General features: G+C 42.8%; 1 protein-coding gene and 1 long non-coding RNA gene across 4 annotated transcripts in view; one reads left to right on the forward strand and one right to left on the reverse strand.

Moving 5' to 3' along the window:
* Positions 1 to 20,345, reverse strand: part of LOC147999754 (uncharacterized) — a 31,616-nt gene extending 11,271 nt beyond the window's left edge. The window contains exon 1 of the long non-coding RNA XR_015642930.1: positions 19,902 to 20,345. This is a non-coding gene — a long non-coding RNA (uncharacterized LOC147999754). The remainder of the gene's footprint in view (positions 1 to 19,901) is intronic.
* Positions 17,949 to 26,115, forward strand: part of Kctd16 (potassium channel tetramerization domain containing 16) — a 276,887-nt gene continuing 268,720 nt past the window's right edge. The window contains exons 1-2 of one of the 3 annotated variants that reach the window (XM_087592438.1): positions 17,949 to 18,014; positions 19,639 to 20,815. In XM_087592438.1, coding sequence (XP_087448564.1) covers positions 19,984 to 20,815 — 832 coding nt within the window. In that variant the 5' untranslated portion in view covers positions 17,949 to 18,014; positions 19,639 to 19,983. Of the gene's footprint in view, positions 18,015 to 18,675; positions 19,311 to 19,638; positions 20,816 to 26,115 lie in introns of those variants that run through there. The other 2 variants (XM_087592437.1, NM_001172155.1) reach the window with 2 other exon arrangements.

Below are 26,115 nucleotides of genomic sequence, written 5' to 3' on the forward strand. Positions count from 1 at the left end.
TGGTCAGCCGTCTTACCATGCACATGGCTTTAAAGTTCTCATCTGCTGAATTTGGGGCGTCTGCCACATCTTTCTCTTTATACCATACCATTGTACAGTCATCTCATTTTAAGTGACTGGGTTTCCATCTTCCTTATCTATCTTTGAGGGTAAAGACAGCTACTATCTTGTTTTTGTTTTTGTTTTTCTTTTTCTAAGTGGCTCTAATGACTACGGAGCTCCCACGGCAGGACTACTATGTGACGGATAAGGCTGGCAGACCACAACTGGGGAAACCCACCAGAAAGCAACCCTAGGAGACACAGGCTAGATGTGAGTAACCAGACCCAGAGAGAGCAGTGAATCACAGGAACACGACTGCTCTCTGATGACTCCTCACCCCTTAGTCACTGTTTCCTTCCTGTCTCCTTTATTATTACCTGAATTATAGTTCTGAGGACCACACTGAAATTATTTGTTTACTAGTTTCCCTTTTACTAGACAATGAACAATTACAAGGCAGAGTCCCTGACTTATTTATCTCTGTACCCAGATTCTGTGTCTGGGTTAAGAGTGCTGGCTTTGGAGTCTGATTGTCTACACTCAAACTGATGCCCATAGGCTTACTCCAGCTAAAGTTGTCTGATTCTCTCCTCCCCTCCCCTCCCCTCCCCTCCCCTCCCCTCCCCTCCCCTCCTCTCTCCTCTCCTGTCCTCTCCTCCCCTCCCCTCCCTCCCCTCCCCTCCCCTCCCCTCCCATTCCCTTCCCTCCCCTCTCCTCCCCTCCCCTCCCCTCCCATTCTCTCCCATTCCCTTCTCTCCCCTCCCCTCCCCTCTCCTCCCCTCCCCTCCCCTCCCCTCTCCTCTCCTCTGCTCTCTGCCTTGTCTTCCATGTCTTTCTGTTTTCTATTGTAGTGTGTGTGTGTGTGTGTGTGTGTGTGTGTGTGTGTGTTCATGCCATACGTGTGTGCACACATATGTTTGTGTGGGGGTGTGGTGCACACCCATATATGTAAACACAGTGGCCAGAGCTGAACGTCTGTTGTCCTTTGCTGCTCTCTGCCTTCCTTCTTGAGACATGAGAAAAATCTCTATCACTGAGGAAAGTAAGACAGGTTCTGATCCAGCAAGGCATTCACTTGAAGTGGAGACCATGGCAGAACACTGCTTACCGATGTGTTCCCAGGCTCTCATTTAGTTACTTTTCCTGCAGAGCCTGGAACTACTTCTCCAGGGGTGGCAACACCCGCAGTGGGCCAGAGCCTCCCATGATAATCATTTATCAAGAAAATGACACGCCCATAGGCCAGTATGATGAAGGAAATTCCTCAGTCCCCTCTTCCATGTGTGGCAGGGTGTCAAGATTAGCCATAGCAAGAGGCTCTCACCAAACCTGGAGCCAGGTTTCAGCTCAGCTGGCTGATCAGCAAGCTCCAGTCGTGGACCGAGGTCCGCCTTCCCAGCACTGAGGTTACAAGCGGTACTATCATGGCTGGCTTTTACAGGAATGCTAGGTGTTTAAACTCAGACCTCATGCTTGCATACCAAGCCCTTTCCCCACTGAGCCAGCTCCTTAAACCCTCTGTTTGGGTGCCTCCGTTTTCTTACATTAAAATGTCACTGAATAAGGTTTATTATTTATTTAAAGGATAAATGAAATACAGGGTAGCAAAGTGATGGTCACCTAGTAGTGATTGGGTAATTGACATACTGGTACTAGTACTGACTGTACTAATGCGTTCTTGTTACCTGCTTGTATGAAAACCTTCTGGGAAAAAGGAGCACTTTTTTTTTTCTATCTCCTTCCTTATTTCTTCTGTTCCCTTGCTGTTAACATAGCCCATCAGCATGGTAATTGATGTCTTCCTCATTTAACTGTTTTTCTCCTACTAATAATTGTTATTTGGCATTTAACGTATTCCTTTATTTCTTATCTAGGACGTTAACTCCACAAAAATGACTTTGGCTATTTTTTGTATGTGTATTTATTTCTGTATTTTCAACATCACAGCCATGCCCAACACATGGGACATTCTCAACAAACATTTTTTGAATGAATAAATGAATGGAAATACATCGTGATGCGTATAAAATCCTTGTGAATAGTCATCTGCATTAAATATTTAATGCATGCAATCCTCACTATTATTGCATATTAAATACATATAATTCTGATTAGTGCTATGCATTAAACACATGTGACCCTCGCTTGTGTTATGTATTAAATGCATGTGAACTTCGTTAACGTTATTCATTAAGCACATGTAACCCTCACTAGTGTTATGCATTAAATGCCTGTGACCCCAACTAGTGTTATGCATTAAATGAACACAATCCTCATTAGAGTTAACCATGAAGAGCATGTAACCTTCACTAGTGTTCTACAGTAAATGCATACAATCCTCACTAGTGTTATGGCTTAAGAGTATATAGCCCTCACTAGTGTTATGCATTAAACTCTTGTGACTCTGAGTCCATCAAATGGGCATAGAGCAGCTTTTACCTTTCCCTTCCTTTCTTCCATGATTGGCATACATGTTAGGTTTCAAAGAAACCGGGCATAAATAGCTAACTGAGGTGCCTATGTCTGCCAGGCCCTCACTGAGTACCTGTTACAGAGACCTGGTTCCTCAGCACTTCATAACCATACCCTCACCCCAAGACACCCACAGACACGAACCTACCCCAAACCTCTCCAGCCTCTGAACTTCCCTTCTCCCAGCTTCTCTTTTTCCTATATAAACTCAGGCATTTTGGATGCATGCCTTCTTGGCTCTTGGCTTCCTGGCTTCCTGTTTCTCTCTTGACCTCTTGGTTCTTCTCTTTTGCCCTCTCACTCTCCTTATCTCTCTCTCCTCTCATGTCCCAATCTATTCTACTGGCCTAGTTGAGTCTGAACCCTTCCAGATGCCGCTGGCTGTGTCTCCCTCATATCTACAACAAAAGCCTTCTCCTCAACCACACCTACTAATGGTCATGTCCTCTGTTTCATTCCTTTGGTGCCCAAACCACAGGAGTGGCGTATATAAGCCCCGCTTCCAAGGGACTCAGCTACTCTGAGCCAAGATGTTGATTTAACTCTCCTAAGGTATGTACTTCTGCCATCCACCATAATCCACTCCAAAGTCTAGAGTCTGCGTCTTCAGCTGCTTCTTCCCTCCACCTGATCTAACCATTTGTCTTTCCTCATCTCCTCTGTAAGCATCTCTCTGGCTCCGGCATTCTGAGCAATCATCCTGTATCCCGCCCCTCACATCCCTCCCTGCTGTGCTGGGCATCTCTCTTTACTAAGACACTACTTACTCATCCACCTTTATTGGAACCCTTACTTTTCCCAAAGCCTCTCCCAGTCCTCCTGTTGAGCTGCTTTCTCTCTTACCTGCTGTCAGCTCCTTCCCAGATGGCCTTTGCCTCCCCCTAGGAGCTACAGTCTTATAGCATTCATAAGCCCTTCTGAGCCTCTGAGACCCTGTCTTTTTCTGTCTCTTGGCTTCTTCCTGGAAGTCCCACACCTACCATTTGCCCTCCTGGGCCTGTTACACTTCCCTTGTACCCTCCCCCTTGAAGCTACCCGCACGCGTTTGTTCTCCTTGTGCCCTCCTGGGCTGATTTGTTACTCCTTACCCTAGGAGATTCCTCATGAACCCTGCATCTTCCTTAAGCTCTCCTAGTCCTCTATAGTATTGGAATCCTCTCTCAGGCAGAGTTTCTATACTTTGCAACCCTGTTCCCTCTCAGATCCCTCCTGGAAGTCTGGCAGCTTCTTTCTACCCCCCTGATCCTATACTGCTACTCAACCTCCCCAACTCCAGCTGCCTGCTCTGTCTTTTCCTTATGCTTCCTGGACTTCAAGCTTCTGTATGCCCTCCTGGGCCTTATATGACCCTGTCTTCCTGCTCAGATTCAGAGATTTTATTAAAGCTTTGGTATCTTCCTGCACATGGTTCGACCACAAGATAGTTCAATCAATGACGAAATGTTGGCATGTTTCATTTTCTGATTCTGTCACTTGTGGGTAACAATCTCTGCCACCACATACATCTAAACTTCCTCTGCTCTACACTTCCAAAAGTCTCTTATCTCTAAGGTGTTTTCTACTTTTCTACTCTTAAAAATCTTTTATCTCTTTGACTTCTTTGCTCTCTGCTCTCATAAAATCTCTTAAGAATATACTTTATCAGATCAGTGTCTTACTTAGGGTTTTATTGCTATGAACAGACATTATGACCAATGCAAGCCTTAAAAAGGACAACATTTAATTTGAGGCTGGCTTACAGGTTCAGAAATTCAGTCCATCATCATATATGTTATCTATTTTCAGCAGATATCTGGAGATTTTGAGGATCATGGTCTAGTAAGTACCTGACTTTAAACAAATGTTATTTTTAGTTGTTTGTTTTAGGCTTAACCTTGAAAACCATATACAGGAGGCTAAATAAAGTTTGTCTCTAAATGAATTATATTCATATTTAGTATCCCATGATAGACAGAAATGCCAGATCCTAGCAGTGACCTTATGGTCCCCAAAGAAGACAATGGGGCATGAATGACTCCACCTGGATTGTGGTAACAGTAATCATTTTGCAAAACTGCTCAATGCTTCACCTGCCACCAGGGGCCTGCCCCCACTGTGGACACCATTGGGGTGACTGCTCTACTCTGCCTTGCCAAAGTAGATCAGTTTTATCAAGTTTCTCTTCCACAGACAAGTCTAAGACCTTCTGCCTCTGATAGCTGAAGGCTGATGTCGTCCTGTGCAGCAGCTGTAATTTTGTCCTGTGTGATAGCCAAGGGCCTCTGCTCCTGAACCAAACCATCGAGACCCTAGGAGCCTAGGGTAAATGTCCAGGAGCATTGCCAAGAACAGAAGGGAAGGAAGATATTCATTGAAATTGTTGCATACGCCTAAGTGACTGGAACTTTAGTATCAAAGCCCCTCCCCTCAGTGGGCTACTGACTCACACCTTTGGTGCATGTCTGCTCTGAGCAGGGATGACAGACTGAGGGAAATGAGGTCTGTATTGAGTTCTGTATGATGCCATGGACATGGCTTTACTGAGCAACTCTTGCATTCTTGCCCAGGAGCCCAGTGTCGTCTCATCCTTTTTAGAATTAAGCTCAAACTCCTTGGCACCTGGCCTCCTGATCCTCCCTCCACAGATGCTTTTGCTCTAACAAAGCATCACTCACTGTTTATTTCCTGACATCTGCGAGTGTGCAGATGTCCCCCAATACATTTCCCTATCTGCTTTTCTTTTCTGTACATAGAACATTTTCCTTTCTTTTTCAGATTCCTCCTGCCTTTCATGGCATAACTGCCTCCGTGCTGGCTGTGATCTTTTTCTCCATCCCTCATCATAGTCAGTCACTCCTTAAACCTTGAAAACAGTCAGCTTTGGTCCTACTGGGATTCCTTAAGGAACATTTACCTGTCTTGTTGGGATGGGTGCTACCAGCCTCCTTCCTCCACTTTCTCAAGTCCTGTTTGTGGTGATCCTGAGGTCCTGGACTCCTTTTCATTCCTGCCATTCTGGAGGAGTATGCCTGGATTTAAACCTATATCTATGCCTTGAAGTTTTACTAGCAGAAAGAAAATTTAGGGCCTGCTCAGGATACCAGGATAAAGTTATTTTGGATTTCTTTTCATATGGTCAGACAGGAGAACTTCCCTTTTTTTTCCCTTTTGTAAAAGACCAAGCAATAAATTAGCGCATGTGTGGAGCAGTTTCACACGAAGATTGGAAGGTACCTCAGGATGGTGTGCTGAGGGGCTTTCCGTGCTGGGCTCTGATGAGGGTGGCTTGAGATTTAGGGAGCATGGAGACACAGACAATCCAAACCAAGCTTCCCTTCAGAGTGTCAGGTAGATGGGCAATGTCCCTCAGGTCAGTATCCTTGTGGTTGTTCAGGAAACTGTTCTCATACTGCCCCCTTCTGTCACCATGTGTTGCTAATACCAGTGACTTCCCAGGTCTGGCTTGGTGGAATTTTCAGTATGAAGAAATGGTTGTTAGAGGCAGATAGGTCAACATGATGTACATTGTATTCCTTTAGCTTCCCTCTACATATAACTGGACTATTAAATCTCATAGTGAGGTATTACTTCAATTGTGTCCTAGCTTAAGACTGTCTACATGGTAACAGATGATGTTAAGGGTTATAGCTAGGGTAATTACAGACATGTATTTGTGTTCAGTGGGGGCTTCTTGATTTCATTTCCTGAACTTTGAGATCTCTTGCCTTAGATGTCACAACACAGACACTGTATGCTGTCCTGTGGCTCTTTCATTGGTGACAGAAATTTTTGGTTTTAAGAGAAGCATAAAAGCCAGTCCTTCATATATCAAAGGCAGCACCGCCCCTGTGACTATCTCTGAGTGTGAAAGGTTCCTCTCAGGACTTTTCTTTAGTTCTCCCTCTCTTCTCCTTTCCTTGTGAGCTTATTTGAATATATCATTGAAAGAAGTAAGGTCAGGTAGCAGAGGACTTTGAATCTGTACTGAGGACTTTGAGCTATAAGCAGTGGGAGCCAATTAAGTTACATGAACAGTTAATATTTGCTAAGGTTCATTTTAAAGATGTGAAGGTAGCTGATGACATCTTTATAAAGATAACAGTGTCATCTTGTGTTTAATGATCTGGGATGATACAGTTTAGAAACAGAGAGAACATCAGTAAATTCCCGCAGTACTGTGGCTCCCTGTACCCCTCCAGTACACTGAAATCCCAGCCAGCTTTCCTTCACCTATTCACCTTCGCCCTGCACGGAGCTACTTCTAGTGCATCACTGGGTCCTTGCAAATCCATCCCCCTCATTTCCCTACAGCCAGTGCTGCTGTTCTGACAACCTGCCACCACAGTAGCCCAATTCATCCTTGAAAAGCAAGTGACTGTAAGACTTTTTTTTGCAGTTAACGCAAAATGAGATGTGTACTCCTAGTACATGGTGGGTGAGACCCCATGTAGCTTGACCTTTGTCTTCTTCTCAGACCACCTCTCCACTTCCCTTTCTCTCTATGGCCAGTGATTCTTCAGCTGTCTCAGTTCCTTCAGACCTCAGCACATCATTCCTCATTTCATCTTTGTCTACAACACGGTTTCCAGAAAAGCACACGGCCATCTCCTTGTCTCACAGAGAGTACCAGCCTGAAACATTTATCCACCTCCTGGCCTTACTCAACACATCATTTCATCAGCACCATTACTATGTAACTCACAGACAGTATAACTTTTGGGGATTATCTTGATTATGTTTACTGACTTGATTAGTATCTATGTTTGGGCTCTATAATGGAAGGTCCATAAAGGCAAAGACCTGTCTGTTTTCTTCATCGCTGGATTCCAAGATTGAATAGATAGTTTAGAACCTCACCTGGATCATGGTGAGTTAACAATAATTATTTGCTGTGCAAATGAATGAATGAATGAATGAATGAATGAATACATAACAAAGCACAAGATAAAGGAACAAATGTAAAAGAACAGATAGCAAATATTTGAGGTGAGAACAAAGTGGCTTGATTTGGTTACTGGGGACTGAGGACCAGTGGAGAGAAATTGTGTGGCCCTCTAAAGATCTGTGTGTTAGGTGTTTGTTCCCCAAGTACTGGGAGGCAATGATATTCTGAGAAGGGGAGCAATAGTTTTCAGGTCACTGGTGATTGCCTCTTAAGGGGCTTATGAGACCCTGGCCTCTGCCTCTTCCTCTTCCTCTCCCTCTTCCTCTCATTGTTCTGACTTACAGTGTAAGGTGTTTTACTTTGACATATACTCCTACAATTTTGTGCTGGTTTTCTATAGTCCCAAAGCAATGGGAGCCAACTGACTGTGGAGTTGACCCTACAAAATTGTGAGCTAAAAGAATCATTTGCTGTTTGGTTGGAACCCCTGCTTGATCCTGATTAAGAACGACACTTTGGCAAATAGCAATTAGTCCAGAGGCAAATAGCTGTGGTAGTCCACAAGGTACCTTTTGACATGCCAAAACAGTGTTTTGGTCTGAGGTTGTCTACCTCCAAGGAGATTAGTGAAACTTTGTTTCCTTTTCTTTGAATCTGTACTGAGTTCAGAGTAATGTGTGGCCAACATTACTGGATCAGCTGTACCTGTGCTTTCATAGAACCAACATTGCGAGTCAGGTTGTTGGAGAAATGCGCCGACAAACACAACTGAGCATCAGGGAAGTGACGGAGACACCCACAGGTGCTGAGCTGGTTCTATGGACGAGATGCATGGAGCATGGATCATCAACACACACTGTCTTACTCATTCTCACACCTCTGCAGAGGTAGTAACAGCCGTTGTTGCACAGGTGGGAAGTGCGTAGTAGGTGATTGAGCCCAGTCTGATCTCAAAGCTTTAATCATGATATCCCATTGCTTTGCTGTGCAGAAAGTAGTGATTTTTTGCGTGATTTTTTATTTAATTAGCATGCATAGTATTATACTGATTATGACACTACAAACAAAATTTATTTTGTTGATCCTCCTTCTTCCTCTTCTGCCCCACTCTTTCCTGCCCTGCCCCTGTGTCTTTCCACCAACCCATCTATGAGCTCTTTCCTGTGTTCATGTCTTAGCATACATTATACTGTCATACACTGCTTCTCCAGCATCTCCTTTTGGTCTTTCCCAGTCTCTTAGGTTCATGGCTACACTCATCCACACTCTATTAACATATACACCTACAAACATTGTAAGCTAGAATTTGTATATGAGCAAGAACATGTGATACTTGTCTTTCTGAGTTCTAGTTACCTTACTAAATATAATACTTTCTATTCATACCCGCTTTCCTACCGTTTTCAGATTTTCATTTCTCTTTACACAGAAAAAAAATTCTATTGTGCCCATGTGCAACATTTTTATTTTCTTTGTCTACTCATCAGCTGATGGACATGTAGGCCAGTTCATTTCCTTCCTATTAGGAGCAACACAGAAATTAGAAAACATGGATATGTGTGATGGCTAACCTGGCTTGTCAACTTGACTGCATCAGGAATAAACTAAAACCCAAGATGCTGGCACTCCTGTGAGGGATTTTCTTAATCAGATTACATGAAGCCGGCACACACAGCATGTATCTGGACCACACCTCTTAGTGGCAGCCTAAACAAAAAGACAGGGAAGAAGAAAGCTTGGCTTTTTCCCTCCTTGCCTTCACTCTCCCTGGCAAGTTCATTTATCCCATCACTGTGACTGGAATTAAATCCTTCTTCAGCATTCCAGCATAGACTGAAGACCTGCAGCTCTCCCGAAATCCTCGAAGATTGCAGCACCAGTTCGGGACTACTGAGACACCCACATTTGTGACCCAAACAGCTGCCAGATTCTTGGTTTTTCTGCTGTAAGACAGTCATGGTTAGACTATTGGATCACATTGTAAGATACTTTGATAAATACCCTTTAAATATCCATATGTATATTTATTCTATCAGTTCTATCCCTTTAGAACATCCTGACTAGTACAAGGTATGAGTATCTCTGAGTTAAGATATTGTGTGGCAGTTTCCTCTGAGGATAAAGCCTTATTACATCTTGGGGAAATTTCTCAGTATTAGAAAGCAGTTAAAAGCAATCAGGTAAAACATTCCAGTCTACTATGAAGCTCCTCAAGGAAGGAAACAACTCAGGCTTGAGGAAGTAGCTGAATCCAACCAGATTCCTCTTAGTGACAGGACATGACCTGTGGTCATGTAGATGCAAGACAGATCTCCATTTTAATGAGGTACCTAGAGGCCTGGAGGGCTTAGCCAATAAGCTTTCCTTCCCAGACACTTCTCCCTGCAAGAGGTTTTTAACCTCAGGCCCACCCTGAGAAGTAGAGTATGGTTTTATACATCTACTTTCCACCATGACAATAAATGTCTTATAACTATGGAGTGCTTCTTTTCATCTGCTGTGGGGAGCAGTGGAGGACTTCACCTACAGAGCTGCTGTCTAATCTCCCATAAAAGGCCTCTCTGCACTCCCAGCTATAAGTACCACCAAACCAAACCAACCACCAAGGTCAAGCCAAGCCAAGGATTTTCCACAAAGGACCAGCCAGAACTCCTCTTTTTCTCCCCAGTCCGGGACTAGATCCAGCCCACAGGCCCAGACTCCATTCTCAGCTCCTCTGTGGTTCCTAGCACTCCCAGTACTGTGTGGGTATCCAAGAGCCTGAGAACCAGACAGCCCTAGCCTACTTGCAGGCCCGGGGACTCCAGAGCCAGTTGTGTCCTGTGGCAGAGTGGACATGGGACCCCATAGCCCTAAACAAGCTACTTAGAAAAGGTTTTAACAAACTAAATTGCCAGAGACACTGAAACGTGGTGGGTTGCCTGCAAGTGTCCAGTGAGATCCAGGTTTCCAAGAGTCAATAAATGAAATTAGCCAGAGAGTAGTGGTGGGGCACACTTTTACTCCAAGAACTTGGGAGGCAGAGGCGGATGGATCTTCAAGTTCCAGGCTAGCCAGGTCTACACAGAGCAAGTTTCAAGACATCCAAGGCTGCACAGAAAATTTCTATCTCAAAACAAAAACCAAACAAAACAACCTATAGAACGAAACAGCACAGAAATTACATGAAATTAAGGATTTTTGCAAAGGTAGCTCTCAGCAGAGTGCGCAGCCAGCTTACAGACTGGGAGACACTTAGCTGACTATAACTCAGAGTCATTTCTCATGCTCACATTGCTTCATTATTTATTGGCAGATGCATTTCCCAAACTTGACTGTAAGTCAGCCATTTAAAATGAAAGTTGACTAAAACTCTGCTGAAGTTGTTGTTTTGTGCTGGTCAAACCACCTAAATTAGATATTCTGTTACTCAACTACATTGAAGAACTGCTAAGGATTATTCAAAGTCAACTTCCTTAAATCATCAGGCTAGTCTTAATTATAGGATCTTCTGAGCAGTTGAAAGGGGAAGAGCATTTGGGATTCTCCTACCTCCAATTTCCAGCCTGCAAGCATTCTATTGCTAGAATGCTCACAGGTACCATATGGTGCTGTGAGCGTTTTACAGTTCCTTAGGGACATGGTATTGTCAGTCTTTGGAAATTATCCTTCGTTCTCTGAAAGTATCCTGATGAAACATGCCATAGATTTCTTCTATTTATTTTTCTGATCTTTTCATGTGACAGGGAGCTTATGTTGCCCTACATGAGTCAAAGGGTTTCTCCCAGGTAATAATCATTTGCTGATCTGGATTACTTAGACTGCACCCTTAGGGAATTTCAAGACATTACAGTGAGGCCTGCCTGTTACTCTCTAGAATCTTACTTGGCATTTTGTAAAATCAATAGCATTTTGACTCACACACCTTTAGTCATCTTGAACTAGAGTCTCCTGGCACACAGTAATAACAAGAAAGGGGGATCTGGTGGATTTGCGGACAGGGTAAGAAGGTACACTTCAATGGAGCTTAGCCTGCAATGGCTGGAAACCAAATATGCATGCTGCGGTAATGGACTACCATATATATATATATAAAATATTCCTGAGGTCCTCAGTCCCCTAGGAAATCAGACCAGCTTGGAGCAGCTCTAAAGAAATTCAAGATGAGTGCCCTTCTGACTTCAAATCCAGGAAACATACAGTGGAGCAAGATGTCACTTTCTTCAGCTCATCAATATCTGTTAATGGATGCTTCTAGCTGAGCAATATACTCTTTATAATTTTTCATAATAACTTTGTCTTTAGTTGGCTTTCTGTTTTTTGTAGAATTTCTGTTTATTTGTACATAAACCATTCTTTTTATTTCCACGTTTCAGACATTTCCCAAATGATTTCGTGTGTTAGTACCTTCTGTGTGACCAAAAGCAACTTGGGAAGGACAGGGTTCATTTTGCTCACAGTTTATTATCAAAAACAACGAGGGCAGGTACTCATCCTGTAGGGCAGGAACCCAGAGGTAGAAGCTGATGTAGAGGCCAGGAAAGGGTGCTGCTTACAGACTTTCTGAACTTGCTTTCTTATAGAACCCAGGGCCATCAGTCCAGAGATGGCACCAACCACAGTGGGCTGCCTCCACCAAAGATCAATAGTTAAGAAAATGTCTTACAGCCAGATGTTATGAAGGCCTTTTATTTTTCCAATTGTGGCAATTGTCTCTGATGACTCAAGCTTGTGTCCAGTTGACATAAAACTAGCCAGTACACTCCCTTTCCCTCATTAAAATGTTTCATCTACTAGAAACAGTTGTTTGTCAGGCAGACACCTATATTTTCTTTTAATCAGTGTCCAATTCATTTGAAACATACAGTTGAGCGGGGCATCATGGGAAATGCCTGTAAGCTCAATCCCTCCCAGGAGAATTCTAAGTTCAAAGACAGGACTGCAGAGTGAGACCCCACGGAAAGAAAAACTAGGAAAGAAAAAATTGGGAGCTGGGAGTTTGGCTCAGTGGCAGAGTACTTGCCTACAAGCTCAGGCCCTGTGTTTGATCCTTGGTATGGTGGAAGAGGGGGGGAGGAGGAGGAGGAAGAGGAGGAAGAAGAGGAAGGTGGGAAGGAGGGGGAAGATCTACTGGAAGTTGAATTTTTAAACTTCATTGTCAGCATATATACTCCTAACTTTCATCATTTGTTCCGGAAAAGCTTCTTTTTTTAAAAAAAGAAACTTAAAATATGAGTCCATCTTCTGTTATGGAAATGTGTAGTTCCCTTCCAAAACCTACCCAGCAAAACCAACAAAAACAACCTTCAGTCTCTACTACAGTGGGCAAATGGCTTTGCTACCTTAACAACAGGGCTTTATTCATAGCAGCATCCCAGTGATGGCTGACTCCAAACAGCTTTCTTCGGGCCAGTTCTAGTCCCAAGCACGATGGGATACAAACTTTGATATTTTTGTTTGTATTCTGAGAGTAGACTTCAAGGATGTTTGCAGGAGGAATTGCCTCATAAGGTGTTACTGATATTTCTGATCTGAGGCTGGAATAGATGACCTCAGAGGTCTTCTCCCTCCAAGCTGACTGTTCAGGGCTCATCTAAACTCTTTCGTGTGATACTTTATATTAACAGTAAATACTGCTGTTTGTTACCTGTCATGCTTTGCTTCTGACATAGCAAATCACTTGCTGGGTTACATTTTAAAGCTTGGCAGCTATGATTTAGCCTCATTTTCCCATCAGTCATCAGCTTCCCTTGTTGGGGGAGATGGTAGCAAAGGAGGTGGAGGTCATCCAAGGTCAAATTCTTCCTTCCCATCCTACATGAACAGTGTAGAAACAAAGGCTACATATAGCATTGGGCATGTTCGAGGAAATAAGAGGCAGATCTCAGGACTCTAAGACATTTAATCATTTTTCTCCTGGCACAATCTTTCTTTGGCCTTGTGAAATTCTGTCACACTCAGCTTTGTGATTCAACTGCCTGGTGCCATACTAGATGCAACGTTGACATTTAAGAACTACCTGTGGAATGCGACCTGTCCTGGTGAAGGCTACTGCTGCTTTCCATTTAAGCCACTAAGGTATGGGTTTTCTTAGTTCCCCATTCTGTTTCTCTGACTCTCTCACAAAAACCTAAATTTTCCCATAAACTGAAAAATTGCTCAAATGAACATTAGTCATCACCTGGCATTTCACGCAAGCAAGAGCAAAGATTTTGGAAGTAGAATTGCATTTCGGTTTTGAACCACAACCATTATAATTTCTTTCGGCCTCTACTGGAGTCTGACAATGACATCAGCTGAATGAATACTGATGGCTGTTATTAAGCATTCACTGAGAGCTGCAGAATGTGCCTGAGGACCCTGGATGCATTGTGATATTTAATCTGCACAACACACCAATGAAGCAGGCCTTCTTATTGCCGTTTTATTCTGCCTGGGAGACCAAGTGCCTACTGTAAGTCATGATTCCAGTTTAGCTGGACATAAGGAGGACTAATGATCATGGAGATGCCTCCACAAACAGCAGCCATTACAGTGATGCTGATAGGGCCAAAGGGCTTGGGGCGCACACCACCATGAGTACACAACACCTTAGCAGGAGTGGGTTAGAAGGTCAATATTCTTCCTGAGAGCAAAGACATCATAAACGCTCTCTCTGCTGGATGGGAGAGCAAACTTAATGTGCTGGAAGTGATTACATTATTCCCACATTAGAACTGTCCCTTTTCAAATACACCTTCAACAGTTCAGCTTGAGGGGGTACAGAAATGTGGAGAATGGGCTACAGACTAAGATACTTTTTTAGAAAGTTTACATAATGAGTGTTTTGCTGTGCTACATGCTTGAATATTACAAAGAGCAGGATGAAACAGTTTCCCCTGCTCCTCTTCCAGGAGAAATCTGTTGCTATCTGTTGTTTGGCCTTTGGGCTGCATGTCCCATCCCACAATGTTTCAGTGGAGAGCTGCCAGAGTGAATAATAACACCAGCAGTGTGATCTGCTGACACGAAGGACAGGAATATGCTTGCAGCCTAGGCTTCGCTTCTTGCCTTTTGTTGAGGCACCAAAGTATCTCCCTGACAGCAGATACTTGCTTACTTTAACACTACTTAAGTCTGTCCATATTCTGTGCTTCCTTCAAGCCTTTTATCTTTTACATCTTACCTCCCTTTGCTGGTGTCCCCAAGACAGAGGGTCTAAGACCTTACAGATATGGGGGATTAGCTTTAGGTCTACCAATCCCTATGTGAATAGGCTATGAGTCAGCCTCAAACCTAACTCCTGGCCACTTGTGAGGCAACAGAGGCCAAGATTATACTGATTTCTTGAGGTTCAAGGTAGATTAGAACACAGATTTTTACCAAAGAGAGCTAACAAAACAGCTGACAATTACAAGCCACTTACGTTGGTAAGGGAATTTCATTCAGTAAAGAACTATAATGAAATTGTGTGAATACAGAATGTGGTTATGTTAAAAATTGACACTGTGTTTCCTGTGATAGAGACAAATCAGGTCCAAAGATGAGCTGCAGGGGTGAATGTTTTGTCTTTCCATCCTCAGAATGTGCTTCTGAGTGCTGGAAGTATAATTTCCCTTGAAAATAGACTGTAGCCGTAAGAACCGTGGAGTGTTAGGACTTGTAAGTCACTGCCTCCCATTTCTCATTTTCCCCAACCCTTCCTGAGAGGCTCTGTCCAGTTGTCAAAGGCCAATTTTTACATTGTGTTAATGTGGTAGGCATTATCAGCCCACTCTCCAACATCCCTCAGGAACTCCTTGTTCCTGCTTACAGGATGAGAGAGATCTGCTAGCCATTTATCTGGAGATGACTAATCTGAAGAATAGATAAAGAACCCAAAGCCCCTAACAACAAAAGAACAAGTAATCTAATCAACAAATGAGCAAATTGTCTGAACAGACAATTCTCAAGAGAAAAGTACACGTGGCCAACAAATGACCAAAGCCAGATGATCCTGATAGTCCTTCTCACGCCAGTCAGATCATTATTACTGACAGATGAACAATACGTGTTGGCCAGGATGTAGAGGAAAAAGGAGCAGTTATATAGTGTTGGTGGGAATGGCAATCAATTTAGTCATTACAGAATACATGGAGGTTTCCTATGAAAGTAAAAATAAAAGTGCAGTTTGATACATCTATACCACTCCTGGGTATATACCAGATGGAATCTAATCTGCACTCTACAGAGACACCAACAGATCCATTTCTATTACCCTGTTATTCATAGCAGCTAGGATATGGAACCAGCTTAGGTGTCTATCAACAAATGAATGGATAAAAAACCTTAGCGCGCGCGCACACACACACACACACACACACACACACACACACAAATATACACACACAGACCCCACTTGAGTTTTATGTAGCCATAAAGACGAATAACGTGTTGTTTGCTAGGCAATGTATGGAACTGTAGAGGTCACTATGCTAATCGAAATAAGTCATACTTAGAAAGAAATGTGTCATGTTTTCTGTTATATGTGGAACCTTGAATAAAAAAGTCAAAAAAAACCCACGAAATTTTCAAAGATGACTGAAAGTAGAAGGTCTATTATTAGAAAGCACATTATTATGACAATAGAAAACTATTATAAACAGACTCAAGGGAGGGGAGGAAAAGGAAGGGTTAGGAGATGGCTGGGAGCATAGAGACAAGCAAAGTGCAACGTGCAGAATTAGAAACATCCCTAAAACCATCAATATGTATAATTAATAATATTTATCATTTTCAAATGAATGATTGGCCTGATATTATAACCTATGAAACAAAGAGAATGAGCAGATCTCTCTCTCTCTCTCCCTCTCTCTACCTCCCTCCCCCCACTTCTCCCTATCTTCTCCCCCTCCCTCTCCCTCTTCCTTTTCCAGTTTCTCTCCTCTCTTTTCTTTCTCTCTCCCTCTCCTCTCTTTGGCTTTTTGAGACAATGTCTCACTATGTAGCTCTGGCTATTCTGGAATTCAATGTTTAGATCAGTCTGGCCTTGAACTCACAGAGATCCACCTGATTATGCCTAAGTGCTGGGATTAAAGGTATATGCCACCACACCGGGCCAGAACCCTCATTTTTAAATGTATAATATTTTTCTTTAAAATTGTAGAATCTTTTAGATTTGTAATTCAAGTTAATATTAGAAACTCTGTAAAATGATTTGGTCATTAAAATGTATAATAACCTTAAAATTCTTATTTTCTTATCAGCTGTTCTCTCTCCCTCTAGTCTAGAATACATAATGAATAGAATAGTTTAACAACTGAGCTCTGAAGCAATGGTCATAATGTACTGATCCCTTTTTAAAAATTAAAGCACAGAGGCTCAGAATGGGGGATGTATCTCAAAGGTACACACACACACACACACACACACACACACACACAGAGGTTAGGTGTGGTAGTGGCTGTAATCTAATTTTCTAGAGGAAGAGGAAGAGGAAGGGGAAGGGGAAGGAGGAGGAGGAGGAGGAGGAGGAGGAGGAGGAGGAGGAGAAGAAGAAGAAGAAGAAGAAGAAGAAGAAGAAGAAGAAGAAGAAGAAGAAGAAGAAGAAGAAGAAGAAGAAGAAGAAGAAGAAGAAGAAAAGAATCAGAATCAGAATCAGGAAGTCAAAGTCAATCTTGGATACTTAACAAGTTTGAGGTCAGCCTGTTCCAACATGAGCCATAGAAACAAAAGGCAAGCATACACTTACTTTCTTATTCACCCCAACCAATACTTAAGTCTGCACAGGACGCAGTCTACTCTTATTTCTCTTGGTGGAAATGAAATATTTACTTTGTCGTCATGGTGAATAATGAATACAAAGTAAATTCAGTTCACTATAAAAACTTAAAAATAGATAACATTTTTAACTCAGCTCAATTTCCAGATAATGAACGCTCCTGATAGTTTTGGACACTAGATGGCGATATAAGTGCATCACATAAACGTTTCCTTAATTGGTCCAACTTTAAAATCAGGCGTTGGAGGCCAGAGAGCAGGTTAATGCATTAGTTTAAGCAGCAAAGTCAAATATAATCAGGTGTTCAAGAGTGAGCTAATATTCCAAATGTGTTCAGTAACCTAATGGTTATTGAAAGAAAAGATTGTTAAACTAACTCTCTCTCTCTCTCTCTCTCTCTCTCTCTCTCTCTCTCTCTCTCTTCAGTCTGCCCTTGGGAAGATTTTCAATCCAAGCTAATTCATGGGGCAAAAGTTGGCACTGAACACACGAATCTCAATTCCCCTCCATTTTTGATTTTAAAGCTTTTAAATTATCAGTTGTTTGGGATGATGTGTGCCTCACCTGTATTATATACATCGATGAATAAGTGTGTTCTTTTCAGAGATGTGAGCCCAGTACTTTGGCATTTTTTAGGGGAAACGGCAGAGTTACTGTAAGCGGTTGGCTGGGCCATTATTGACTGGCAGGCTCAACTGGAAGCACTTCGTTAGTGTATTAGGTTGCCCTGGAAATGCCTTCTTGAAACTCTAATGATGCACTTAAGGGAGCCCGCTGGGACAGGAGTAAAACCTTTTTTAGCAGGCGTGCCTTCCACCGGAGTACTCTTGGGATGGGCTGGGCTGGGCAGGCACATTCAAGAGAGTCTCAGTAAGGAGACAGTCTCCGAGACAGGTTGCAGGTGGCAGTTTCTTTCAGGTGAGTTAAGATAGTGAGTTACTGCTACAACTCCTAGCTTTTTATGGATAGTTGAATTTTGAAGGAGCGTCCTCAATCCTGTTCTCGTGTGTGTGTGTGTGTGTGTGTGTGTGTGTGTGTGTGTGTGTGTGTGTGTGTTGGCGGGTGGAATGAAGGGGAAGGGGCATTTGAGTATGACTGTAATCAAAAGATTAAAAAAAAAAAACAATTTCCAAACACTTGTAACGTGAACATTCCATAGGATTAAAGGGAAAATGGCTTAAAAGGAGAAGTGCGCCCTTTTGCAGAGTCACGTGTTTGAAGAGTTCCTCCGGAGGTTTTTCAAATGAAAATCACTGCCGGAATGGAGGGTAATTGATGGGGGGTTGGGGGAGGGGGCTGTGGTGGAGGTACAACCAAGGAAGACAGCAGAGAGACTGCCTGTGCAAACTCCAGACCACAGGCCGGGGCGGGGGGCTGTGCAGTAGTGCAACGTCCCCGCCCTGTGTCAGCAGCCAGCGCCTCTGGTCCGGTGCCCACCGCGAGCGCACGTCCCTGTCAGTGCTGGCAACCTGTCACCGCCGAGGACGTGACTCCGAGCTGCCTCCGCTCTCTCCAAGCCCTATTCCTTTAAGATGATGTAATAGTCATTTCCCTGGATGGTTTCTTGCCTGCACTGCTCACACAACAGCATCCGAACTGCTCCTGGCACCGCGGGACCTCCCAGCTTCCGAGCCCAAGCCCTGCAGGCATCTCCTCGCCACCCCGGCTGCTTTTCTTTCCCACCTGGCGGGGACATGGGCGTCCCTTTGCCCTTGCCCGCAGGTGGGGTGGCTGCTGCGACCCTGGGGGGCGCATCTGTCTGTCTCCTTGCCTCTGGGCTCTCTGAATGCCTCTAAGTCCAGGGACCTCTTGCAACTCTCCCAGGTGCAAAGGATCTGTTCTATAAGGTTTGGATTTCGGATTTTCCTTTTTCCCCCACAGAAGCTTTGGTTGAATTTTTTTTTTCCTCCCCTCCACTTCTTCGACTCAGCATCCGTCTCTCGGTTCAACTTTTTTTCCGATCCGTTTTAACTAGAGATTGGAAGTGAATCCATACACACATCCATACACACATAGAAACGTACACCTACTAGCGCTTAAGTGTGGAATCTTGGTTTCCCGAGAGCACTTCTCTCTTGACACTTTCCATCGATACCTCTGTCCTTTACCTGTTTGGGATTTGACAAGGCGTCCAGGCTCAGTGTGGCTGTGGTTTCTGATTGCTCTGGAAAAGATTATTTCTTCGCACGAACTGAGTCTCCAGCACTCGCTAAGGTAAGCGCAGAGACTCACTGCTTTCTCTGTCCTGCTAAAAAACCGGTCTCTTTGGAAGTTGAAAATTGTATATGCCTTTCCCATCAGATTTGCAAACAGGATCAATTTGAAGGGCACTTGCTGGAGACGGTGGCATATGGATAAACTTAAAGACCCAATACACCCTAGGGAAGAGCTCACTCAGTTAAGGAGTGATTAAAGTCAGTAGGTGCAGGCTGCTTATGTAAAAATAATCTTCCCTGTCATTTTGTTCCCCTCTCCTTCCAGAGGTCTCTCCCTTTCTGACTCATTCTGGGTCTGAGGAAATAATTTTTCTCTTTTCCCGTAGACAGACCTCTGGGTAACTGGGCATTTGGCCTTCTTGCCTACCGAACCTAATGGAAGACTGAATGTAGACAAGCTGATTATTACATTCTGTGAAGTAAGAGCTCACTACCAGCCAGCTTTAAACTTCTCGTCCAGTGTCCAGCATTTCTTCACCTGTGGACTCTCCTAAAATTTGCTTTATTGGGAAAATAAAAAAACAAAATAAAACAAAACCTGGGTAAGAGGAGGTAATTAACAAAAGAAAAGTTAGTACCTTTTCCTTACCTTACCAGTGGATGCAAAGGCCAGGGCTGTAACCCAGTTGGATTGCACCTTAAGTTCCAGGAAGCTGCAGAAGAAAGGGACAATGGCTCTGAGTGGGAACTGTAGCCGTTATTATCCTCGGGACCAAGGGGCTGCTGTTCCCAACTCTTTCCCTGAAGTCATAGAGCTGAATGTTGGGGGCCAGGTTTACTTTACTCGCCATTCCACATTAATAAGTATCCCCCATTCTCTCCTGTGGAAAATGTTTTCCCCAAAGAGAGACACTGCTAACGATCTAGCCAAGGACTCCAAGGGAAGGTTTTTCATCGACAGAGATGGCTTTCTGTTCCGTTATATTCTGGACTATCTCAGGGACAGGCAGGTGGTCCTGCCTGATCACTTTCCAGAAAGAGGAAGGCTGAAAAGAGAAGCTGAGTATTTCCAGCTCCCTGACCTCGTCAAACTCCTGGCCCCTGAGGAAGTCAAGCAAAGTCCGGATGAGTTCTGCCACAGTGACTTCGAAGATGCCTCCCAAGGAAGCGACACAAGAATCTGCCCCCCCTCTTCGCTGCTTCCTCATGACCGAAAGTGGGGTTTTATTACTGTGGGTTACAGGGGATCCTGTACCTTGGGCAGAGAGGGGCAAGCAGATGCCAAGTTTCGGAGAGTTCCCCGGATTTTGGTTTGCGGAAGGATTTCCTTGGCAAAGGAAGTTTTTGGTGAAACTTTGAATGAAAGTAGAGACCCCGACCGAGCTCCAGAAAGATACACCTCCAGATTTTATCTCAAGTTCAAACATCTGGAAAGAGCTTTTGATATGTTGTCAGAGTGTGGATTCCACATGGTGGCCTGTAACTCCTCGGTTACAGCATCTTTTGTCAACCAGTATACAGAAGACAAGATCTGGTCGAGCTATACTGAATACGTCTTCTACCGTAAGTAGAAAGGCTTCTGCTTATTTTTGTGTGTACTAGTTCTCTTCACAGATGTGCATGGTCTAGTGTTTTGTTAGCATCTAAGGATACTGGTTTGGGATTGCACTTATGCTAAACTGGAGGTAGAGTCCTAGATGCTACAGTTCAGTTCTTTCAGAGCCTTCCTGGGAGAGTCTTGTATCCCAGAGGAATCTTCTGTTTTCTTTTTCCAATGTGGTCGCAGGATAGTCAGAGATTTTAAAAATCAGAAGGGACCAATGATGTTGGAATAGTTTATAAGCAAGCCTATGTGACTTTTTCCTACATAGTGATCTGTGAATGTGAGGTTGCTGTTGGCTCACAGGGTTTGGAGATTTTGTAGAGTCAGAAGGGATGAGGGACTGCTGCCAATCCTTTCAGCTCAATCCTTTCAGCTGGACTCTTGGGGTCTGGGAAGCTGCAGGCTTCTTCCCTTAGTGGCTTTCAGAGCACAAATGGACATTGTACAGAGTGATGTGGGCTTGGCTAGATGGCAGTGCAGACTGCTGAAAAGCACCCTTCTTCCCCCAGGTCTGAAATTTACTTTTATGGGCCCTGCAAATCTGTTGTTTGGTTCTTTAACATTTTCTACCGAGACTGGAGTTGCAAAGCAGGCTTAATTAAGCTGAACTTTGTTTAAGATCCATCTAAAAGGAACTAGATCCCAGAGAATTGCCAAACACATGCAAACACCTCAGATGTTGAGGTGATAGGATTCATATATGTGTGTGTGTGTGTGTGTGTGTGTGTGTATATATATATATATATATATATATATATATATATATATATATATATATATTATATATATAATATGTGTATGTGAAGGATTACCAGAGCCCTCAAGATTCTTCAGCTTAAATGAAGAATTATGGTGTGGACAGCTCTGTTTTATGAAAGAGCATTCTAATATACAAGCCAGTGAGCTTTGGAAGAAGAGTAAATTAAGATTTTTGGCTTGGGTATTGAGTTCATTCCACAAGGACCATGTTCTTGGGTTTAACATTACATTCCCTTCTGCTGGTTTTAAAATAACTTCAGAACTCAGGATTAAGATGTCTACATTTGTTTAAACATAAAGAGAAGACTGAGTTTCTGGGATCAGGCTTCTGCCTATAGTTGTGTTTCTCCATTTTGAGTTGGTGCAGGTAGAGAAGCCAAAGGGAAGCAGAGTATCTCCGAACTGGGTCATCATATATCTCCTCAGAGGAGAGGATTTGTATGTAGTATGCATCGCATTGACAAGATGGCTCATGAAGAAAAAGTTAAATCTATCCCAAAACCTTACTGATGTGTACAGAATAGTAAACATTATTTGGTTCTAATTGTGGTCATTGTAATGGATATCTTCCTTTAGGCTGGACCTTAATCAACAAATACTGTTTTCTTCTGCTGGGCAAAGTTCCCATGCATACAAAGAGAAGATTCTAGATTTTAAATCCTATGTGAAGGAGCTGGTGATTTCTGCGATCTGGTAGAACATATACCTTCTTAAAAGTTTTATGGGAAATGTGCTTTAGTTCAACTGTAGGTTCGTACACTTGACTTTTAATCAATTACGCACCTAATGGATGCATTTAATGTCTAGGTCGATGGTGATTCTGTGTTCATTAAGAGCTTATCTGTCTGACACTATGGCCTCTTTAGAAGCTCTGGAAATGTCCCAATCACCTGGTCATGTAATTGCTGCTTCTTCTGTTGGGCTGGTGAGGAGTAGTTTACCCTCCATTTCCCTGTGGAGAGGCTAGCACAAAGCTCCATACTAACTATAGACATTGCAAACCAGAGACTTCCCTTCTGTACCCAACATCCAGAGCTACATATTAACTCTTCCTGTCTTAGGACCAATAAAACTGACAGCTGGCTTTCTAGGGTGCAGAACAGCTTCTGTGCAGCTGCTTAGCCATAATTATTTAATTAGAAGCTGCCAACTGTGCCTATATAAGCATTAATTCATCAAGCTGTTGTGCTCCGCTTAATGGGCCGAAACCATGGGAAGTGCTCTAGAGTAGGGAGTTGACTGCATGCAAAAATGCTATACTCAGAGGAACTCATTTTCTCCCTGAACTTAGTACTTAGTGGTAGTAAGTTCACACCACACACACACACACACACACACACACACACACACACACACACGAGCATCCCTTAGATGCAAGGAATTAACTCTTAAGTAATCAAAATTTTAATATCTCAAGAGTCATGCACATTGTCTGGATCCACGTCATATTAAAAGATGAACATAAAGAGCTAATGCTTTCCTCTCTCTGGTTGTCAGCCATGGGGAGTGAAGGCTCCTCCTTGTTCATTTCCCTTTTTACCTATTTTTTCACTCAAATCTTTCTTTGTTCACTCAAAAATTGTAAGAGGAAAAGTCCATCCACCCACGAATTAGATGAGTTACATTCCTGCCTCCTTTAACCTTTCATATAGGCCTAGACTCATGGTTAGCATCAGCTAATCCTGAGTGTTTTATTAATATATAAAGCCACTTAATTTCTGCAAGGGTTTAAGAGGGACAGAAGAAATTGAGGCTGTCTTGCTCAGTCACTAAAATCTGAGTATGATTGGGACATAAGGAGGAAGTGTCTGTGCTAGAATTGGCTCACGAAGTATTTTAGAGATGTTCTTTGCCTCACTGAAAACAATGAAAAGGTGTCTCTTCACCCATCACCTAAGTCCTACCCCTTTGTTCTTTCAAGCATCCCTTAAAAGACAGTACCATAAACAGCTGGCAGCGCTCCCTGGCTCACCTTTAAATAAAGTGTCAATTAAGTAATTTTGAAACCAGGGGCCCTATTCTAATAAAATCACATGTGTACTGAAAGGAAAAAGTACTGGTTATCTAGGGCTTTTTACAAGGGAGGATGGGAAGGCGTCACACATGTTTTCTAAGCCTCAAAGGTAACTTCAGGTGAATGTCTGAAGGCATGGTGGTTTTTGAAAGCACTCGCTTCTGGTGGTTATGAAAACATAAAATAGCATGCCCACAAGTACAGAGTTTAGTTCATGACATAGTGCTTTGAGGATGTGTATATTTTGAGATCCTTGAATTGTACATATGGTTACCAATTCACCATCTCTTGCACAAATGATTGCATATGGGGGTGTGTTTTAACCTTTATTCTTTTTCCTTTATTTCCTTAAATTTAAAGAGTTACATCCACAAGAATGTCAAATTTCTTGAATACATACATACATACATATATACATACATACATACACTACAGGTGTTGCCTAAGAAAAGTAGATCATACAACTATTTCCCTCTTAGAATTCAATTTGGACCATGTATAGAGACGAGGTGATTGTTGCTGCTGTGGATAATTCTGCAATGTTGGCTACAAAGCTTCAAATAAAGGGTGTGACTGTGCAGGAAAGTGGGAGGAAGCATATCTACCCTAAATGATGGCAGCTTCTTTTAGCTTGGTTACGTAGCAGGCTCAGTGATAACCTCAGTTTTTATTCACATAGACACAGTGTTGGCAATTCAAATGGACTGGAGCAGAGCAGGCTTCCCCTCTCTCTCTCTTCTCTATGTTTTCTGCCCTTGCAACATAGGTGTTTTTTGTCTTCTTGTCGAAGCTTCTCCAGGTGTTGACGCCTATCTCTGTGTGATAGAACTAGGATTTGTTGTCAGGAAAGCTTCCGTACTGTCATTATATTTAGAATGCTCTCAAGGTATGGTATTGCTTTTCCCACAAGTATCTGAACACAAAATAACCATCAATAGTTGGATATTAGGCAGCCGTTTACCCTGAAAGTAACGTTCTTAAGACTCCAGGTTACTTAACTTCTAATTAAAAGCAAATTACAATTTATTCAGGTACTCGGGTTGGTGATGAAGTCAGGGCGGATCCAATCAGTGCTGGGCAGATGTTGGAGGGCAAAGTATAGAAGGGATGGCTTCGGTTTCTTCTTATTCCTTTAAGACATTGTGTGCTGAGTACTGGTTTCCCTATGACAATGAAATGAGCCTGTTAGTAACATGCTTCTATACTGCTTCACTTCTAGATCAAATGAGATCTGCTACCTGAGTTCACTCCCTGGTGGGAGGTGATTAAAATAGATTATTCCTGGGACTATGACATTACTCAATGCATTCGGTAGCAAGAAAAATGTCAGTGTGTGAGGAGAAAGGGAAGTGACATGTCTTTAACATTGCTTCCAAGAAAAGTTTAAAGTACATGTCCCATTGGAAAGAGAAGAGCGGGTATTACTGATGGTCTAATGAGATTTAGGTCCTGTCAAATAAACTAGAAATGGAGAGAGCTGAGAACACACCAAAACAGAAGACACAGAGAGGATGGGTTCCTCAGTCATTGCATGCCCACATTTCTGGAAAATCTTCTAAAACTGAGACAAACTCTGTCTTTTCCTTCTTTATTCTTTATCACTTTACTTCTTTGGCCTTCACTCCAGCTTTACTTAAACCTCATAGTTTGTGAGTGTTTTTTAAACTTTTGGTGTAGAAATAATCCCAGTGTAAACAAACGGAGAGGCAGTACAGTACATGAGATGCTTCAGTCTGACCAGCACTGGCTCTCCATGGCTGCAACTGCTACCATGGGTAAGCATCCTTCATTTCTGTTCTTGTTTACCTTTCCTTCTGTCTGCTCAAGATAGCTTTGGGATAAATCCCAGATATTAGTCTTGTGATTCATCTACAACTATAGCCAACATTTAGATAAGTCAATGAATTTTTTTTTAGAAATCTACAATATAATTATTGTACACCAAATCAGTATCTTTGTTGTCAAATATCTAGCCAGTGTTCAAGTTTTCCTCCCACAACATCTTAGCTACTGTATGTGAATCAATGTCCATATGAGGAACATCCATTGTGTTTGGTGGATGCATTTGCTTATACTCTTTCATAATTTCATAACGCTTCATTAACTCCAGTGCAATCAATTGGTTAGGCACTGTTAACTTGGAGTTGGTCAACTCGGTTGCAATGCTTCTGGCCAGTCTTCATTATTTTTGGCAAGTGCAGTTTTCATTTGTATAAGAGGACTAAAGAGCTACATGTTAATGGAGGCAAAGTAAGGGTTGCCTTTTATTGTTAGCTTCTGTCTTCATTATATCAATAGATAGCAAAGGAGGGTACTCTCTCCATTTTCCAAATCCATTGCTACAAAGGCATCATTACAAGGGATATCTAGTAGTCCACGAGTCCATGATTTTGGTCATCTTTTGACCAGGATGCCTTTAGAGGTGCACTGTGTTTCCCAAGATGTGCACCAGGTCTTGCTGACTATGAGTAGGAATCATCTGAGGTG

The sequence above is a fragment of the Rattus norvegicus genome, chromosome 18 (genome assembly GCF_021556685.1).
Source record: "Rattus norvegicus strain SHRSP/BbbUtx chromosome 18, alternate assembly SHRSP_T2T, whole genome shotgun sequence".
NCBI lineage: Eukaryota > Metazoa > Chordata > Mammalia > Rodentia > Muridae > Rattus > Rattus norvegicus.